Source organism: Lathamus discolor, chromosome 5 (genome assembly GCF_037157495.1).
Source record: "Lathamus discolor isolate bLatDis1 chromosome 5, bLatDis1.hap1, whole genome shotgun sequence".
NCBI lineage: Eukaryota > Metazoa > Chordata > Aves > Psittaciformes > Psittacidae > Lathamus > Lathamus discolor.
In genome coordinates this window covers 87,593,870-87,615,400 of record NC_088888.1, presented here as the reverse complement: position 1 = coordinate 87,615,400, position 21,531 = coordinate 87,593,870, and the positions used below count along the sequence as shown (strand labels likewise).

Here is a 21,531-nt window from a genome sequence, read left to right as displayed (position 1 = left end):
TTTTCTCTGTCAGAATTTTACCAATTGCTTTTCCACATATGCCCTCATTTTTCTCTGCTTTTGTACATTTTCTGTTAGCTTTTTCCCCCCCAGTATTTCTGATATGATGAAGTAGAGCCTTAAGCACTCCACAAAACTTTTTTTTTTTTTTTAAGGAAATGTCTATTTTATTGGATTATAAAAACTGTAGAAAATTACTTAGTGTTTGTCTAAGACATATATTAAGCATTTTTGTTTATATTCAAATGTCCCTTGGCCTCCTCAGCCTGCTGTGTCTGAAAATTGGAAACAAACATTCATCATTTGAGTCTTACTCCTCAGAATGCTTATAGCCACACAGCCCACCTGACACTTTTCTCCCCTTCAGATTTTATTGACTCTTTCAACTGAATTATACCATCTGAACCTTTATCATTTTGTTTACTTCAGTAGATGGAGAATCTCTGTCAGGCCTCTGCTGTTTCATCCAGAGTGCCATTTTTTTACTTCAGGATTTCTTTTATAGAGGTGTAATATGTTGCTTTAAACTAAATTCACACTGAAGTTCATTTCAGTTAAACACATAGGGAGACAGGATATCCATAGAGGAATTAATTTAAACTGATACAGTGAAAACACCACAAACGCATCTTCTATTTAAATCAGAGTGGTATTTTCCAGGAAATTCCTCTCTGTTACCCAATGTCAGTTGTGCTGATGTAATTGCTACTACACAAATGCCCTTAAAACTCTGCATAACAAAGAACTGGAACCCAGTACTGAATCCAGTACTAGGAGATTGCTTACATGAGTACATATCCATGAGTACTCTTCCTTGCCCCTGATTTTACCTTCTTTTGCCACCTGAAAGGACTTGTGCATATGAAGGAACTAGGAAGTTAGAGGAGACAGGAGATTGCTGATCATGCATAGCAATTGTGTTGGAGTTAGAGGTTTCATAAAGAAATTAATAGTACTATATTTCTTTAATTGTGTTAATTATGGGGAAACAAAGAATGACATTCTGGCATGTTGAAATGAACAACAAAATGCTTGTTCATTTTGACTAAGCCAAGATTTCACCTGAATGACTTCCTGTGAGACACTCAAATTTGTAAGTGATGACTTGCTCATTAAAAAAAAATGATACGTAATAAACTTCATTATTAATTAGCTTTTAAAATAGCATATTTACCAGATCTAATGACTTTTTAATACACAGTATGCCTAGGTAGCACTTTATAGGCATCCTACCTTCTTTTCTTGTACAGTGTTTGGAACTGTTAAAGTGTAGATTCCACTTGTTGTCAGTCCAGACTTGAAAGCCTCAGCACAGTCTTTGAAGCTGATTTGCTCCTCTTTAGCTATGAAGTTGTTCTTAGCTGTTAAAAATACAACAGAAATTGAAGGCATTAAGAGAAGATGAACAGACGTTACTAAGAATTAATTACTAAGCAATTAATGATGTAATCAGCTTAAAACTTTGCAGTTCTGAAAAATACACCTGGTCCCAAAAGAAATGAAGGTAAAATTACGTGTGTTGTTACTGTATATTATTTAGAGACATTATTTTGATATGAGCGTGGTTGCTTGATAGGTTAAAAAGTGCTGACATTTCTTAATATGTGGAATAACAGAACTTAGGATATAGTTTCTCATTCAGTTGAACAGTTTCTGTTTCCATTCATTGCCTTTGCTGGGACTCCTACATGCATTACAACCTCTGCATGCACTAACTACTATTGCAAACATATCTAACTAGCAACTGATTATATTAATAATGACCTTTGGCCAGTACTCTAGTGTTGTGAAATCTAACGTAAGAGTTATGAAATCTCTTCTCATACAGATGACTGGAATAACTTCACGTACACAGTTTTAGCTAGTGGTTTTCACCCTGTACTGAGCAGACACAACTTTGTATGTACCAAGCTGAAACTTGGCAGCGCAGCCCAACCCACAAAGGAGATACCCTTCTGGAATTCATTTCTGTAAAAAATGTATTTTAATATGCCTAAGCCTTCTTATTTTACAGAACAGTCTAAGGCTCATCTTTTTGTTCAGTTCTTTATTAACTATGGAGGTTGGAATTTCCTGGCACTTTGCCTGCTGGCTGATATTTCATATTTTACCCTTTTGGGGTTGGTTCTGTGTATTTTCCCTTTTAACTTAATCTAACAAGCACAGCCTATTAGTACAAAGTTTTAGATGCCAGATAAATACATACTTATATTACAGTTGCTTATTATGTTCTTGAACTTGCTTATTCATTATTTACCTGTTTACATGCTTTGCCTTAAACATAAAAATAACACATTCAGTGTTTTAATAGCTTTTCCACACTCTATTGTTTGTATACTGTCTTAGAAGCTTTCCCTGCTAATTTTGTCTTTTTGGCAAGCTTTCATTATTTTTTCCACTCTGGGTTTAACAGTGTTGTAGCCAACATGACTTTGACTTGTTTACTTATTTGTGCACTAGCATAGCAGATAATATCAGCAGGAACATGTACAGCCTTGGTAATGGTATTTAAGGGGATAGTATCAATAATTAAAACAAAAAACTTGGGTTTTACTTTGTTTAGAAAAACCTACATCCTATAATTTAGGATGCCACTGAAAGCAAGGACTCCTGAACACCCTTTTCCTTTTTCGTGATTCAATTTACAGTAGCAAAGCACAGTCCATCTATACTGTTTTCTAAGTTGTAATGGCAGGTATTTTAAATTTTTTCTAGTATTTAATTTAAAATCTTTTTTTAGAGGTTATATATGCATCTGTGTTTTGAGCCCTGATAATTTTACAAGCAAATATGCCAAAATCTTTACTGTTTTATATATAACAGCTATACCTTATTAATTTGGGAAAGTTCCATATCAGACATGAAATTCAAAGTAAGGAATTTGTTTATTTGTTTAAATCCTGTTTAGCCATAACTTGCAGTTTATGGCTTGTGTGGGCTTTTTTAACGGAGCATGTGAATCCGCCTAAATTCAGAAGCTGTGCTCAGTGAATACAATTTGTTGCAGGGCTGTCAAGCATCTAAGGGTGAGATTATTGCCTACAAAATTCGTGAGGTTGAGGGATTTTTATAATGAACAGGGAAGCCTCAGTGAATGACCGAGGACTTCTGGGAGTACCTGCTGCCCTGGGCTGGGGTTTTTGTTGCCTGGGGCATACATAGGTGCTAAAAACTGAGCCAGTACTGATTCCTTTGCCCTTTATAGACACTGTAGTTTGTCCTTTCTTTGATCATCTCTGCACAGAGCAATGAGAGGTGACAGAAGCAACCCTGGAGAGCCAGGAAGAAAAGCTACAGTCCTACATCATGCAGTCTAACCTAAATATATGGTCAATATGTACATGAATGAATGCCATGTGAGATGAATACTTGGCATCTCTGTGTTTTGTAGAACTACTGAAGAAGTCTCCAGGCAAACCAATATAAACCACAGAAGATGAACAAAATGTTGAAAAGCAAACATATAGATGTTGTGGCTGTTTCCCCACCACCACCACCTCCCCATGTGCCCCTAAAAAATAGGTTCATTAACTCAGATGCAAAATTTAAGGAAAATTATACAATTTTTGAGAAGCAGAAGTGTGGCAAAACTGGTTGTTAAGACTTTACAGTTAATGATGTAAACAATTTAGGGAATGTCACTCAAATGATATAAGCATGTCTGCTTTTACTTACAGTGTGGTGTAGATATCATAGTAAGCAAGTTGTGAACAGTCTCCATCAGATCGTGTTGCTGTTTTTGCAAAACTGAGTTGTTTACCGTAGCTGTAACTAACTGTTTTTCTAGTTCTTCTATAATAGAATTCTGTCTGGCTACTAGGACTTGAAGCTGATCTTTTTCATCTTTTATTGACTTCAGCTGAAGAGTGTGCTTGTCTTCCATCTCAAGAACTCTTTTTTCTAGAAAGCTAAATAAAGGATTACAGTTAGGCTCCAGGAAAGCAATTCTGATATGATGTAAAGAGAATCAAGCCTACTGCAGAAGTTTCTTTCTTCTTAAGTACTCAACTTCATTCTCTACTGCCATGAATGCAATAGAAAGCTAAAGAAAAAGCTGAGTTCAGTTTGATACATGTGCTTGAATTTATTATATTAGTACATTCATAAACAACATCTACTATAGTCTGTATAGCAGGCTTTTAAAGTGTAATGATTGGGTGTTTGATAATTCAACATTATCAAAGAAAAGACATAGTGGAAGATTTCATGATTTTTACCCTATTAAAAGATAGAACTTATTTAAAGATGAACCTATGAACTTTTTGAACGTCCTGTAATTATAGTAAAATATCAACTTAAATAAACGTTATGGTGTTAAGACAAGGAAACATGCAAATAGTTGCTTGAATATGTGTAATCCATCTCCTGTTCTGAAGCTGGTATGAGTACGTGACTGGCTGGAATCTTATTTCATTGGTTATTGTTCTGATGCAGGCTCTGAGAAAGCTGATGTGAAGACGCATGACCAGAAGGGATAAGTTTACCTAAAATCCACTGCTGTTATTAAAAAACAAAAATCCTGAACCTTATGTTTCAAGCAGATTAGCTCAATATTAGATTATCTTTTGTTAGGTGAGAAATAACGCTTTTGTCTTTACATGGGTTTTACAAGGGTAGTCTAAAGTCTGCGGAGTTCAACAAAAAAAAAAAAAGTGAATATTTTTTTCAAATTCAGCTTTTACTTTGCTTTCCATTTGATCAGGATGCTTGTTTTTATTAAGCTGGTAGATAAAACTTTTAGGGAGCATATGTAAATGTAGTAGAGTAGTGAACTAAAATGTCAAAACATGTCTCCTGGGTTTTTTAAGCTAATTCTTTTAAAATAAAAAGCCCTTTGCACATATGGTTCTCATTGAAAAACATGGCTTTGAAGGAGAAAACCTACTGTTATTGCTGCTTTTAGATTTCTCTGTAAACTATTTACTGCCAAAAGTAAAATAGGACCCTGGTGATATGAAAATTACACCAGCTGAAAAAAGGTATATGAGCCTTTAGACAACAGCCGAGTACAGAAACTGACTGGAGTAATAGTTGAATATAGGTCTGAATTTCAAAAGATTGACTTGTAAGGAATATTGAATATGAGTAGTGTTTGACTTTACTTACCAGCTTAGAAAACAAATCTGGCAAAGACCTGATTGTGTATTCAAATAGCTGTGTACTACATGGAAATAAATTTTAAAGATGTGGTTGCACTGGACTAGTTTGAGTCAGGTTATATAATGTGTAAGTCTAAAGAAGAACATAAATTGGCTACAACTGAAGTACTGAGAAGTGTTTCAGTTTTAACCTCAAGTTCCAAATACAGAGGAAAACTTTAGATAGTGAAGAATTATATATAAACAGAAAACAAGAAGAATAAACCTGCACGATTCTCTAGGCTTTAAATAATATATGACCTTTGTAATGGGCATAGCTGGGTGTGGAGAGCTTCTATACAAGGCCTTATTTTCCTATACGAGTACATCTGGTTTTAAAACCATGAGGACACGTCAGGGAATAGCATTTTATTGAGTTGATAGGCAAACTTACCTGTTCTTTTCTTGTAATTTAGTTATCTCATTGGTCTGATCTGAAATCTGTCTTTCTAGTTTGTTTGTTGAAAGAGAGTGTTCCAAAAGCTGAAGTTCAAGTCTGGTTGTCTGGTTTAATACCTAAATAAAATGTATAAAAATATTTGAAAATTAAGATACTTTTTAAAAATAAATTGTAATTTCTTTATGTTGTGAAATCTCTACTTAAGCCTGTAAATTAAAAAATTAAAAAAAACATTTTTAACACCTAATTTGGGAACAAATGCCCATAGAAATAGAATGAAGAAGAATACATAGAGTCACACTGATTTTGTTGTTACACTACCATGTATCATTGGGAATATTTCAGTAATACACTATGTTTCTAATCAATGGCTGAAACTTGCTGTGTACTTTAGTTTTGTTTTCATGCTTTACCCTCTGATATTCTTATTTCATTACTGGAACTATCATGGTGGCTGTTCAGGGAATAAGTTTCTCAGTCTGGTGTAGAAAGCAAGCAATTTGCTTATCTTTCACTGGTTGAAATCTTGGCCCAGTCCTGAAATCACTAGATAGTTCACTCTTAGCTACTTTCATTAATCCCAAATTATATTTTAAAGTGTTAATCATGTAAACCACACTTTGTTTTTTTCACTTCTTGAATTTTAATGTTACCTTTTCTCTACGTGTATTGTTTACTATCTTTAAATATCTTTAAACGTTCAGCCTGGAGAAGAGAAGGCTGCGTGGAGACCTCATAGCAGCCTTCCAGTATCTGAAGGGGGCCTATAGGGATGCTGAGGAGGGACTCTTCATCAGGGACTGTAGTGACAGGACAAGGGGTAATGGGTTAAAACTTAAACAGGGGAAGTTTAGATTGGATATAAAGAGGAAATTCTTTCCTGTTAGGGTGGCGAGGCACTGGAATCGGTTGCCCAGGGAGGTTGTGAGTGCTCCATCCCTGGCGGTGTTCAAGGCCAGGTTGGATTAAGCCTTGTGTGGGATGGTTTAGTGTGAGGTGTCCCTGCCCATGGCAGGGGTGTTGGAACTAGATGATCTTGAGGTCCTTTCCAACCCTAACTGTTCTGTGATTCTATGATTCTATTCTAAATGAAAAAATGCAGATATTAGAAAACATGGAAGATACTCTTTGGTTTGTATCAGATTGCATTACTTTGAGGCATGTTTTCTAGAAATATTTTCTCATTGTTTTAGAACAGCTTTTTTTAATTCAGCAGAATTTGGCTTTCCTTGGCAGGAAGAATTGATTACTCATGTCCTTCATGTTAAACAGTCATTCAGGACATGATTTCACACTGAAGTGTAATTGAAAACTATTGCCAAAAGCAAGTGTCCTTGAGAGAGCAATTGTTTGGCTAATTTCCTTATGTTGCTAATTAAGCCCTTAACCCAGTCACCAGTAATTTCAAGCGGAGAAGGAAAGTTACAGTGATGATTTTCTTCCTCTAAGCAGAAAATAATTGAGTAATTTCCATAAAGACATTACTGTGAATGAATAAGTACATTCTCCTAACATCTGCAAAATAATGGGCTCCTGAATAATGCAGTCAGAAAGTTTACTTCAGTACGCCTGTCAGCTATGAACTATCAGTTTATCAAGGAGTTCAGAAAGGCTTGCTTTAGGTTAAAATATGTAACTTAATTCATTGGATGAGTTCTACAGACAGTAAAATGTCTAACAAGGAAAGACAAATCCTTTTGTTTTGTTTGCTTGATATAATTTAGAGACTAATATGTACAGTAGGCAAGTTTATTTCTGTGTGAATTTGCTCATCTCTCACTTTTCTAGTAGACTCCTCCTAGTTTCTTTTTCTTGATTTACCTCTGATTTGTTTACTTATCCCTCTGTTAAATGACAATAATACAGTGCATTGTGCTGGAAATGAACTATTATCCCACTTACAGTATATGTGAAAACATTCATTAATAAAACCACACAAAGAAAACTGAAAGGAAAAAACCTGATAAATGGAAGAAAGGCAGGCTGAGGTAACTCTCTTTTTTCTGGTTGTGAAAGATGAATTATCAACAAAGATCTACAATGGGGGTTGTATAAAAGCACACTAGTACCCAACTGATGCTTGGGTAAAGAATAGTAGTTTTAAGTACATCATCCTTAAAGATGAATTGAACAATTGTCTTGCTAGACACACTTCGAATCCTCCTGGAAGTTTTTCAAGTGACAACAGTGGGCTCGAGATGGAACTATGTATTGCCAATTACTAATGTTTCTTTAAGCTGGATACAGCTGTTGATTATAATGATTGATTTCTAATTGTTGAACTGCATAGTGTAACACTAAACTGTGTTAAATGTATAGTTGTGGGTGTCTGGGAAGCAGAAGCATTTTTAGTTTGAAAGTCATTACTTACTTGTGCTTCAACATCTGTTAATTTGCGAGTCTGTTCAGCTGTTTGATTTAGTAAGTTTGTGCCTATTTCAATCATTACTGCAGTCTGGTTCTGCACTGCAGTTTGCTGGATCTCTACCATTTCTTTCTTCATACTGTCTTGGATGTAATTCTCAAGCTACATGGGAAAGGAAAGAGAGAAGATAGTTGCATTCTTTAAATGTTGGAGGGGGGGTAGTACAGTAAGGCTGCTGGCTGCCTTGCTAAACAAATTTGTTCCTTGTATGTTATACATTTATGTGAAGTTTCCTCATGTTAAGCTCTGACAGGAAGGGCGAATATGACAAGGAGTGTGCGGCCACCCATTTTCTAAAGGCAGGAATGAGATTTGCAGGAGGTAGGCAGAAGGTGCAGTGGTGAGAATGCTTGCAGGCACTTGGAAGCTTTCCTGCCTTAGTGCTCCCACCACTTTAACCATCAGAGGAGCTTCACCAGCTTTGGCAGCGATGGGAATGTTTTAGAAGACAAAAGCTTAGGAGTTTAGTCATCTTCCTGTATCTAGACTTAAATATTTTCAAAAGCATTTTTCATCATATGACTAGAAGTCAGAGAAGAGGTCAGATGTCATTTAACACTGTTCTGTGTGCATTTTTATCAGAGAGAATTTTAAATAAAGAAACAAAACAGTAGAAAAACCTTAAGTACTTTCAAATGCTTAATATTTAGGAATGCAAAAACTGGTTTAAATACTTGATTCTGAAGTCATTTCTGTGTCTAAACTAATATGGCCTTTTTGGTAGTGATTTTATAACAGAGTACACTGCTTTGAGATTCAGATCTGGCACAAGCTTTGACCCACACCTACTATACTGCTGTGTAAATAACTGTGGATATTAAACTTTATTCTTCGAGGTTGGTTCCTTATTAACGAGAGAGAGATCAAAACGGTAATCTGAGCAAAGCCATCTCTGCAAATACGATTACAGAACTCCATGACTTCTTTGAAAATGTTATCACTGACTTATTCCAAAACGCACCACTAGAAAATGAGTTAATTCTGGGCTTAAAGGTAAGGTAAACATTGTACGGTAGGCTCAGGCAATTGCCCAGTTAAGACATACAACTGTAATGTTGCTCTGATTACAGTACACAAAACCCATGACTACAATTTTAGGCATCTGGTAGTTCTGGTTGCCAGATTTTTACACCCCTTGTCACTCTGCTTGCAACCTTCGAAAGCAGTTTTGTTTGGGCACACGGATCTGCGTTTTCATAATTTATCTTATTTGAATATCTGTTAGTATAAGCCTATCTCCAAATATCTAACCTCTTTCAAATGGTATCTCATTCATATGATGTATTCTAAATCACTGAAGTATTCTCTTGACTTTAGTTTAACAATTTGTCATCACATCTGTTTCTAAACTTAAAAATATTAAATAAGTAACTTAGGGAATATGGTATTTGTGCTTACTTGAAAGCATGAAATATGAACATCAAAAGGGATTTATTTTAAGATTTAAAGCCAGTTTTACGATCTGGCTCATTTATTCCAATTTAGAGCAACATGCAGCATCAAAATGATACTGACCCATATAGTGACTTTGGAGCTTCTCAAGGCTTTTTTTCTCAAAAAAAAAAAAAAACCCTACAGACCATGATTACATAAATCCCTTCTGTTTTTTCTTTCATGTTCACTAATCCTCTCCCACTTTTGTTCAATCTCTCATGTACACATCATAAAATCTCTTTTCCTGACCTGAATCAGGATACACACTCATCCCTGTCTGCTTGTAGTTTCCTCCCTCTTCATCATACAGTGGAAAACTGTAGAACGTAGGCCTTTGTACTATTACATTTCATCATTTTTTAGGGGCAGGTGCTTACTTTCATCTTTCTTCAAAGATAAATAAAGGAATTATTTTAATCCAAAATACCCATTATCTCCCACTAACCTTAGAAAGAACGGAACATGTTCCCATTGCATACTCAGAAAGCAAGGCTCTTGGGCTTCCCTAAGAGGGAGGTGTAAGAACCTTTTCGATACAGGCTCCAGTTAAGACAACTAAGGCTAAATTTCATCAACACCACTGAGGATTAGGAGCCATTTTGAAAGGCTTCAGTTCTTTGTGGCATATTTCTTCGTAGAATACTATTTATCAGCTCCTACCGAGAAGCCTCCTTCCTTTGGAAGAACTAGCACACTCAGAATTTCTCCAGGGGAGAGAATACCTTGGATCATTTTCAAGAGAGAATGGCACGGGAATAAAATGTTTCAGTCCCCATCCATGAGTTCAGAAGCTTGACAGCTTCGTCTGAACAAGCATGTCTGTCTTCTCCCATATTTTGCTCGAATTCGGAAGGTGCAGCAGGGATTATTTGCCAGATTTCTCCTAGCCACATGGCTACTTATGGAAAGTCAGCTTTTAATCTCTTTGATTAATAGCTGGCGTATAAGACTTTTGTTGATAATATGTCAATCCAGATTACATGATGGTTATTTTGGACAAAGTAATTGTCAAAAATAGTCAAAAAGCAGACTATTAGTGATGCATCTTTCAGAAATTCTGCTTTTGAGGGAGTAAGTCAATCAGTCCTATCTTAAAGGAAATTGCAGGGAAGAGGTAAAGAGGTATTAATATATTCAGATTTGAAAGAAGGAATTGATAGTTAGTAGCATTTCAGTAAGTCTTCATGGGATTCTTTTCGTGAAGCATTCTATTTTTTGTGTGAGACTGGCTGGCATGTATTCTTCAAGAAAGTAAATGTAAAAATGAAAACAGATGGGAAAAAAAACATGTCTCAAAATATGCTTAAATAGCAAAAACAGCTGGGAAAATTGAAAAAAATAAATTCACCATTAAAATTTGTAATATAGTTATGGTAATGCATTTTTAGAGCAAAAAATCTCTTAAGTTCATCAATTTGGGGCTGTCATGCTTTATTACTTCAAATCATATAAAATCATAAAGTTTGATGAAAATACTTTAGCGACATTACCAAAAGAATGAGGACAGATCAGTCATATTGGAGCACATTCCAAAACATTGCACTTATAGCCAAGATTGTCTTTTTTTAAGTAAGCTTTAAATTGGCAAGGAAGAAAAGACAACATGTGGAGTATGCGTTAAAAGAAATTTGTTTTCTAACCATTGGCAGAGATAGGATTAATCCTTTATGAAAGGTTGCCAGTACTTTTCTAAATGAAGAGCCTTCATGACTGCTATAGTATAGTGTCCATATTACAGAACAATTTTCCAAAAAATCAATAACTTAATCTGCATTTTGGAGGCACATTATCGTTCTTTCATTTAAAGCTATAAATGAGGTCTTGCTTTTGTTCTTTGTTGCCAAATGGGCTAGTACTAATTAAAGAGTCATGTTCCTGGCAGCATTTATAACTATACAAATACATATATCCCTTCTTTGCCAAATGCTGCCTTGTATAAATGGTACAAATAGTACTGGCTGCTAGTTTCATTTTATCAAATTTGTCATTTATTGGAGCAGTCTTTCCTAATAAAGTTTGGTGATTTTCTTAATGTTTATATTACTGATTCTTTCAACTGTAACATTTCTTTTCAGAGAGCAGTATGTTAATCCTGAGTTTCTACATACTGCTGTGTCCCTGAGTAGAAGTAGGAAGGTGGCTGGAGCTGCATGATCCTTTATATCCAAGGATTCACCATCCAACCCCTAAGATCATCAGAATCTGTCAAGATCTTTTTTCCTTGAATCAAATATGGATTGCTAAACTAAGCAGTTCATCACTTTCGAGGACATTATCTGTAAGTTTGAGAAAATTCCAAAAGCAGTTTTCAGACTTTTCTTGTCAAATGCAATCTGATGATAATCTTTATTCTTACAACAAAGCATCCATTCTAAAATTGACAGAAGTATCAAAGAGGTCAAGGTTTATCTGCAGTCATATCTCTATAGCCCTGTATTTAGATCAGCAGATTCATTGCACAACAAATGTCATAAGTCCCATAAACTCAGCAGCTGCTGTGTGTGATCTACTGTATGAAGCTCAGCTGCATTTAGGTTGTTCATTCTAACAGCTGATTGCTGGATAAATGGAACGGTCATACACCTTCATGCTCCAGCTATGTGTTCCTGCTCCCCTCCTTGCACCAGCTCTCACAATATTTTGGGACTTTTGACTAAGCCTGGAGGCACTAACTTCAAAGAAAAGAAGGGGCAATGTCCTGTCAAGTTTGTGGATTGTGGATCTGTCCTAGATGTCAAAGCTGTTACTAAGATAACTGTGGCTGTCAATAGCGTAGAAAAGTTACTGTAAGAAGTAACATGATTTAAAATTATATGCTAGAGTTTTAAATACAGACTTTGCCCAATATTTGCCTAAGGATATTAATGTATCCTCTGATTTGTCTTCCTCTGATTGCACTGACAACTGATTGTTCTCATGCCATTAATTTGAAGTTTTAGGCCGTTGATATTCTTGGCATTGGCTGTCTGATAAATATGGAATAATTTAACTAAAACCAGCTTTCTTCATAGTTTGAATGGGGAAACCCAAAGAATATGCATTGGGTTTCCATGAGAAACAGCTGTTTCTATACAGACTTTGATTGTGCTTAGTAATTAGTTTACAAAGTAGTTCAAAAGAACTTGCAGAAGTATTGAACAGGTTGTATTGCAACACGTATTGGAACACATATTGCATGCTTAGTCATCTACTGTAGATACAGAGAAAATTGCAGGGATAATGGCATGTCTGTAGCCTTTTTACTCTTATTTTTTGTTCTGAATTTTTGAAAGTGGAGTAGATCCTGTAGAAAACCTAACAACAGAAAATACAACATTTACAACTAGGCACTTTTAAATATACATTGAAGCTACAGTGTTTGACATATATTAAGCTGTCAACAGCTTTTTGAGTTACTACTCTTGCATCCCTACTGAAAATGTCCTGTGCTTTATTCAAAACATATAATGAATTTAAACCAATTTAAACCTCTTCCAATACCTTCAGTCATCATCCTGACATTTTGTTCTCTAAAATTTGTGTTTATACACAAAAGTGAGCAAGATGGAAAAGAACTTAAGCATCCATAATCAGTTTAGCTCAGTTCTAGTGACAGGGCAAAATACGAAAACCACTGATAAGTTTCATTAGTTCTTTTTCTGAATACTTTTTCAGAGTACAGATGAAACCTTCCTACTTCTCATGCTCCAGATATTTTCAGTCCTCTTTAACCCAGTAATGTTTGGTCTTAGATGCCTTGCCCTTGTTTCAGAGTGTCAGCGTTCTTTGGACTGCGGCTGCATCTGCTTTCTTCATGAGTCACCTGCAGTAGAATTTAGCCCATAATTTGAAACTTGTGCCAATGTGCTATGGTGTCATTGTAGAAGGTCATTCATATATGCCGCAGAATCCTTAAATTTCTGGTTCACAGATACTTTTTTGTATATAAAGACAGAAAATACAGCTTTGTCAAGGACTATTTAAGCAGACTTCACTTCCAATTAAAATAATATGTAAACTAGGTTTTTTTGTAGTATAATTGAAGGTTGGGTTTCTTAGGGTGAGCCTGACTTTCTGGATCCTACTGAACATGGATAGTAGTGAAATGTAATGTAGTCTTCTTAAAAAGAAGAAAACACTGTTACAGTTTCATCACAGCAATTCATATGCACAATATGAAGTATTTTACCTACATATATATGCCATGCTGCTTAATGTGCATGTATGTAATGAATGAAGCATCATACTGCCTGGCTTTCCACGTGTGCTTATATTTGTATTTCCACATCACTGCAATGTATTCATGTTATGAAGACGAAATACTGTATAAATTTCAATTCTGCAGACAATTTTGTTCCTTTTAAAACAGTTTTTCATACTTATTTTCACAGTCTATCAATGCTGCTACTGCTTAAAGTTAGAATAAAAATGGAAGAATCACTATTCCATCCAAGATCCATTTATCTTGACAGGGAACACATTTTAAGGGCATTGCATCAATCCCAAGCAATCAAATCCTAAGCTATTTTAAATTAGCTTTTAATAAAATAATGCATTTCTCTATGTTTTCTGAAAGTCACTTATCAGTTTTAGTAGCTTGTAACTTTTGGAAAAAATTAGTACTCTGCAGAAGAAAAAAGCAGACATTTTCAATTGCCTTTTTTTCTTCTTTTCTTTTCCTAGGGCAGGAAGTCCCACTGGACTATGTGTTGTTTCTCAAGGGAGGGGAAAAAATCTTTTGGGAATGTATATGGGAATGCTTGAGATGTCTCTACCCTATTAGCTTCTTACATGCCCCATTGAGCATATCTGCCTGTCCAGACCTCCAGCTAAGATTTTTCTCTTATCTCATTTTCCTGTCAGCAAACAAAAGGTGAAAGTAACATCATAAATGAATCCTAGCTGAGAGTGAGCTGTGATTTATTGGAAAATATTCAAGCTAAAATTGTGTAGTAAAATACTAAAGGTTTAAATGCTAACTCTTAAAATAGTAAATACAGACTTTAAAGTAAATTATATGCAGGAGATGGTTCAATTAATGCCACTTGTGTACTAAATAAAAGCTTACCAATTCATTCTCATGTCTGACTACATCTCATTTAGAGGTATCTTTATGTTATGCTTTTATAATTTATGCTTCTAGCAGAAGGAAAAAATTCCCCCTTCATTGGAAATAATCTACCTGAATAAAAACCAAATGTTTCATTAATATAACATGAAACTAAATGCATGAAATGCCTTCATTTTCTGCACAAATATTTATGAAGAATGACTTTCACTCTGTGCTCTTGACTGGAAGTATGTTTTACCTAATACTAAAAGTTATTACAGCATGATTATACTTTCTACTTTTTATATATACTTTATATATACTTTTTGTTTTGAGCTACAAAAGTTATAATCAAAATGGTGACCTAGAAAAAGCAAAAAGGTGTATAACAAAAGGCAAGACACGTTAAGAGCTGAAACTATCCCTAAGGCTATCTTAGAGTTGAGCTCCCACCATTCCAGACACTGAGCTTGTTTCGTACATGTGGTATCGTGCTACTGCCTTCTTAACTTCCCATGGTTTGTCACTTGAAGGATGACATAGGTTCTTTATACTATATGTAATGCATATACTTTTTATGGTGCTTTTTTTTTTTTTTGTGAGATTTAAATAAAATTGCAAATGAAAAATATTGAGATTTCAAAAAAAATTCTTAATTGAAACTTAATAGTCAACCTGATAAACCTTTGAATAGTGTGAATTTCTGTATGGGCAAGGGAATAATTTTAAATCAAAATTTAGTAACAGTATCTTCAGAACTCTAATTAATTATTCGGTGATTAACCATTCTCATTAAGAGTTAAGGATGTTCGTTAAGGTAGTAATCTAAGATTCTGAATTACTGTTTTTCAGGATCACAGCTAAGTGGTATTTCTCTTAGAAATCAGGGAAGGAATTCATAAAGTTCCCATTAGTCTAAAAATAAAGAATAAATAAATAAATAGCGTGAGTCATGAATGGCATTTTGCCGAAGTTCAGTAGCACTGAAGCCAGGAAGACAAGAAGCCAGTGATGCTTCTGCCATTCACTGAAATGAATATAAATATTCCTTATTAATTATGTGCAACAAGCCACCGACATTCAGAACTAGGATTCCTTCTTTATGAACAGTGTAAGAAATACGGCCAATCAGTATTTAATTTCTAAATACTAGGTTATAGCATTGGTCTGTAATTTCACAAACTGAACATTCAAACTTTTTGGAGAAATGCCTGCATGTTTTCAGATATATTTTGTACTTGCATGCTACCATCAGGGAATCAGGACTTTACCAGACTGTTATAAAGATGAGATTCTGCCCTTAAAGACCCACATTTGCTATCCCAGATCTAAAGTAATCCTTTCCCATTTGTGTATTTTTTTCCATTCTGCTGAGCAATAGGCAGCTGAAATAAACTTACCAACAGGTAAGCTGGTGGTGGTACTTAGGACATTTTTCATGAAAGACACTGGCTACGTAGCCTTATAAACTTTACAAAACTTTTAGAGAATTTGTATCTGTCACAGTTTTTTTCTTAATATAAAACCATTTCTCTCTTTTCTCTCAACTTACAAGTATTTTTTATGAATTCCTCTTTCAACAGGAGAGCCTGTTTTGGAGACTGGCTCATGATGCGGTGGGGCAATTTTTTAAGGAAATATGAAACAAATTCCTCATTTCAAATATGTTACTGGGGAAGTGAAAAGGAGCTAGGCATTCACAGTTCATTCTCAGCATTGCTTTCTAGGGAAGCAGTCATCTTGCATTCCACTTCCAACCAGACGGAAGAATGATTCGGAGTTCAAGGATCAAACTAGTTAGGAAGCTGTGGAACACAATTAGTCCCTTTTGTAAGCTATAAAACTGGGTGTCTCCTGTTTAAAAGCTGTGTTCACAGAGCATCTTTCAGCATGAAAAATCATTAGTTTAAAAAAAACTTCACAGATAGAGGGAATTGAAAGCATTTTGAGTAGTTCTTAAACTTTGCAGCATACTGGCTTCTAAATATAGCTTATGGAGCTTTTGTAAGGTTTTTTTCTTGAAGAAGACGCCTCAATGATGATGTTACCAAGAGAGAACCAGTCATCTGAGCTGAAGACCTGCCAATTTTTGGTTGCTCAAGCCTTTGAGACAGTACACGTCAGCTGCTGGTTTCAGTTTTGAAGAACTGAATTTCTTTACTAAGAGCTCATGCACTGATATTCCTTACATCTAGGAGGGGAAAAAATAAATAAATATTTTTTTAAGTGCTGCAGCTCTTTTTTTAAGACATGCTGCATCTTCCTCTCCACTGCTTATATGCTAGATGGACAGGGGAGACGGTGTCTGAAAAGCTCCTACATGTTCGTGACCACTCTGAAAATTCCTTGCTTGCCAGACCAGACCTGTCAGAGAACTTCCCTGAGGTTTCCAAAACCCTGGGTGGGGGAAACAGGACCCCAGAATCAAAATGAACTTGACTGTAACTACACAAAGTGGTAATGGCTGCCTTAAGTGAGGGAAACTTCATATTCACCTCTGCTTAGATAAAAAAAAAATTACTATCTTGATATATTCTTGTCAAATAATAGTATTTACTTCCCTTTGCTCTTACATTAGCACAGGTAAGAGTCTTCAAGGGAAAGGTTCTGAGGAATAGAAAATAAAAACATTATCCTTTATTATGAAGATAAAAACTTGAAAGATAAACAAGAAGCTCCTGTGTTAAGAGTGGACAAACACAAATATTTGGAAATAAGATCAGCACATACAAGCAGCTTATTGCAGAAACAAAACATACTGTGTGATGCAGGAAAATAAATAAATAAATATGTAATCCTGAACACATTTTTGCTTCAATTATCCATCTACAAGCAGGCAATTCAGTTTGCTGGGACAGAAAGAAGAAGGAAAGTCTTTCTATCCATTGCTTCCAAAAGTTCCTCATTGTTTCCGGTGCCCCACTGAGCAGTGGTGCAAAGTCACCTCTGGAACTGAGCTCCATTCACTGCTCCTCAAGTGAGGCAGCTGCCAGTTGGTGCCCTTCTATGAAGACCAGAAACTGGAGCTAGATCCTCTCAAAACAAATGATGCTGTTGGTGCTGATTGTAATAGAAGAGGAAGAACTCTCAGCAAAACTGGCTGGGAACCAAAGCTATGCACTATAGGATGGGTATTTTATGGGAGGAAACTGCCCTTATCTGTCAAGATCTGATGGGATGGGCCACTGAAGAAGGAGACTAAAATGCACTTTACAAGGACTCTCTTGGGTGCAAGACTGCTCTCAAGATGAGTAACCATATGTAGCAAAGGAGAAAGTACTACGTCATTAATCCTGGATGCAGCTAGCAAGAAAAAATTGCTATCATCTGTCTTTATACCCAAGAGCATGTAGGTGAGGCTTAAAAACAAATTTAAGAATGAGGACAAAAGAACACAGAACTGAGAATCCTGAATGACAAGGGATGTAGGAAAAAGGGAGTTCAAGTTGTCTGTGTGAGCAGAATTTTTATAATGAATGCGTCAGGGATAGGAATTCATAAAGCCAATGAGCTGCAAAAGGGAGCTGGAAGACTTATCTTAAAGCCATCTGAGAGAAAGAATTGTCTGGTTGGCCTGAAGGCTAAAAAACATCATGATGTTGGAAGGAAATTCACTGAGGAAAATTGTGAGTGCGAAGGACTTGACTGGATGAGACTCTTGGGAACTGTTACTCCCACATGGACTTGAGAGGGACAAGAAAAGGAAAATGTGCATTTCCTTGTGATTAAAATTACCATTCTTTTTTCTGTTCCAATAGCATCCTTACTAGTTAGAGGTATTCTACGTTAAGTAGCTACACACAGTAAGTAAGTAAGTAAGCCTTAAACCGCATGTCTGATTTAGTGGCTTACTCCATTATTCATTTCAAATAGTGTTTAAGGAAAAAAAGTTTCACCTTTTGAGTCAAATGATTTTTTTAGAGACATCAGATGAAATCTTAGTTTCACTAAGAAGGCAGTGGGACGAGCGGAGCTAGGGTTTTGTATGCTGCCCTCACAGCCTTTTAAAATAATAAAGTTTACCAAAACAAAGAAGCTGAACTCAAGACATGGATAAGTCTTCTCTAGATGCAAATCAAATAAACTTTTGTGTCAAGGGAAAAAAATAGGGTATTATTAACTACATTTAAACTTTCTTCCATAGCTGGTAAACTGTAGTTGTCAGGATCCTTGTTTGTACATGGTAAGATTTCAACAGGATCAGATTGTTTATATTTGCTGCAGTTCAGACTCTTTCTAAGGGTTTGGTTATTAGTCTTGCGGTTTACCTTCTAGTTATTTGAACTTTCTTTCATCGTCAGAGCAGTTTTCAGAAAACATTCCCAGTAAGGCTCCAGTAGCAGTTACGACGGAGATTTTTAATTTACTATTACTTTATAGGCAATCGCTGTATCTGACAGAAAATCTGGCATCAGAATGGGAGTTTAACATAAGTGAAAACATAAGGATAGTTAACATGGTCAAAGTTCAGACCTCACGCGAGGAAGCTTAGTTTAATTTAAGTCAATTCCTTAGAAGCAGAAAAATACAAGATTTTGTCTGGTTTTACTTATTCACTTAGGCTGTCTTTTGCCTACTTTATTTTTTTAAACATGTATTAAGAAACTGGATGTTGCTGTTGCCTTTGAATAGCTGAATCACCCTGTTTAACAGAAAAGCTTTCTGAAAAGAAAGCAAAAACATGGAAATTGTTTCATTGTGTCTTGATCAGGGAATTTTCTTGAACTGTCTGAATGGACAGGATATTTGTTAATGCAGTAGGAAACTATGGCAAGCGTGTTTTCCATTGCTACCTATATATTTCAGTCTTGATCTGCAGATTTTCATGTTTGAATGTTGACTTTTTGCACAGCGGAGATTGTCAGCAGACAGCTGATACCATGGAAGAGTGATGCTACTGCTTCATGACTGATTGGCACATTCTCCTTAAGGGGATGGTTTATATTTTACTTTGAAACTGTGGGTTTGAAGAAGTATCTTGCAGGTGGTTATACCTTTTAAATGGAAAACAGGAGTGGGGGGGAAACTGCTGCAAGTATATACCGTAGTTCAAAGGGAAGGACCTAAAGGAAGTATATGAAGTGTCTCAGTATGACGCCTCTGTGGAGGAAGACAAAACTGAAGAGATTTTTAGTTGCCAGCTATCAAAATTAAACCTCTCAGCTTACCCCAGTATTTATGCAGTATGTGACTATACATCAGGTCATATGATGACCTGATGTCAAGCCCCTAGTACTCTGATGTCACATCATACATAGAAAGCTGCTGGGGGGGGGGGGGGGGGCGTAAGGGCTATGGCTATTGCCCAGGAAATGTCCTTTCCACTGAGCTGGGTGTCTCCCCATTCCCACACCCTGACAGAATGGAACAAAAGAGACTTTTTCCTTCCAGGATCACGTGCGTCAGGTGCAGGCCTGAACCAAAAAGCAAGCATAGCGATGAAGCTGATACCATGAGTGCACGAGGTGAATGACTCTTAATGCTTTCAGCATGAGAATGAACAGGTCTGCAGAGCTGTTGTTTGGACAGAGCTCAATACACTACTCAGTCATTTTTATTCTAAAAGTTTGAATACGTTCCTACTGTTTTTAAACAATTTTTTCTTTCTCCAGAAGCGAGAACTCTTAATTTTTCTCCCTGTCAAAAAAATTCTGTAGTGGAGTGATAATTAGAGATTAAATGCTTGCCTAGTGAGTTTTCATGTAGGTTTTGACAGTGTAGAATTCAGTTGCTAACATTGAGAGAGCTGTTACATATCAAGCAAGGCTTATTTTCCCCCCTATGGAAACTTAAGTGATAAGATGTTGCAGCTAGCTATTTAATAAAATCTTCTGTTAGGCTCTTAGCTGTGTTACCACAACATACTGATTTTAATCCCTGACCAAAATCAGTGTTAGAAAGTTGATATGCTGTTCCCCAGAGGGCAGTGGAACCCTACATGGTTTCCTGCGTTTTAAGCTCTATCATGATTCTTGAGACGTGAATACAAATACAAAACTGAAAAGAATTTTTTTCCCTATGTTATTAAAGGGAGTTTTTGCTCAAAGTTATGACATTATATGCCACTTGGGTTTAGCAGGAATCTCCAGAGACAGCTGAATTGAAAAGAAACGCTGTCATCTAAGAATTCTGAAGTATTCGCTCACCTAGAGAGGGAAATGTTTCACTCCTTACAGCTTCTGTGAATATGGTAACTGGGAAGAATACTAAATTTCCATACATAGTTCTACTAACAGAGAAGTTAATGGAGCAAAGGTTGCATATTCTATCAGCTTTCTCTTTTTAGCAGTAAGACCTTGTTATGACCTTAGTAGGCTCCTGGAAGATTATTAGATAAACTGATAAAGTTTCATATAGGCAGTATAAAGACAGGAGAAATGTTCCTGTAGCTTCCCTCTGTGTCCAGACTAAGCCATAACATCCTGTAAGTTGGAATGAGAACAGATAGATATCTCCAAATCATACAAATTGCAGGATACGTTTGCTGAGCTTTATAAACAACATCTTAATTTTAGGGCTAACCTGTTCCACAAACAGATAAAAACTAATAGGATTTTCAGTAGGTATTTGGAATGTAGTAAGCTTTTTTTTTTTCAATTCCAAAGGCACTTAAGGAGTAGTAATGTATTTTCCTAGGCAGCTTGAAATCTGACACAGTGAGTGTTTGCAGAACTACTTAGGTGTGGGATTTTTTTTATACAAAACGTGGATCTGGATTTTGTAACCTGAAGAATTCTTTACCATTTCCTCTGAGCTTGGTTTACTTCACATAAAGTTCACCAAACAGTATTTCGTTTACTCTCACTAGATAATAAATACAATTCTTTTTGACTCTGTCCCATTTCCAAGAGATGTGTCTGTTAAATGAAATGAAATTATCACAGTATTTCCAGTTGTAAAGCACTTTGTGTGTTTGTGAGGTTATTTGGTTTAACACTGTGGAATGTGCTATATCTCTAAGGCATTTCTGAGTATTAAATTACTGTGCCATACCTCTTTTTTCCCAGATGCTTTGCCCTGTGAAATTTTCTGATGCTATTATTTCTTCACCTGTAATTTATATTTAGCTAGTGTGAGAAATTTAAATAATAAAATGGCAGCCAAA

General features: G+C 35.9%; 2 protein-coding genes across 12 annotated transcripts in view; one reads left to right on the top strand and one right to left on the bottom strand.

The window, feature by feature from the left end:
- Positions 1-21,531, top strand: part of MCPH1 (microcephalin 1) — a 128,421-nt gene that overhangs the window by 64,956 nt on the left and 41,934 nt on the right. The window contains exon 13 of one of the 10 annotated variants that reach the window (XM_065681527.1): positions 4,435-4,600. The exons of 8 other annotated variants lie outside the window; for them this stretch is intronic. In XM_065681527.1, coding sequence (XP_065537599.1) covers positions 4,435-4,455 — 21 coding nt within the window. In that variant the 3' untranslated portion in view covers positions 4,456-4,600. Of the gene's footprint in view, positions 1-3,391; positions 3,404-4,434; positions 4,601-21,531 lie in introns of those variants that run through there. One more of the 10 variants, XM_065681526.1, reaches the window with a different exon arrangement.
- Positions 1-21,531, bottom strand: part of ANGPT2 (angiopoietin 2) — a 41,673-nt gene that overhangs the window by 13,129 nt on the left and 7,013 nt on the right. Inside the window, exons 2-5 of one of the 2 annotated variants that reach the window (XM_065681528.1) lie at positions 7,910-8,065; positions 5,533-5,654; positions 3,676-3,908; positions 1,234-1,361 (exon numbers count right to left, since the gene is read on the bottom strand). In XM_065681528.1, coding sequence (XP_065537600.1) covers positions 1,234-1,361; positions 3,676-3,908; positions 5,533-5,654; positions 7,910-8,065 — 639 coding nt within the window. The remainder of the gene's footprint in view (positions 1-1,233; positions 1,362-3,675; positions 3,909-5,532; positions 5,655-7,909; positions 8,066-21,531) is intronic. The other variant, XM_065681529.1, reaches the window with a different exon arrangement.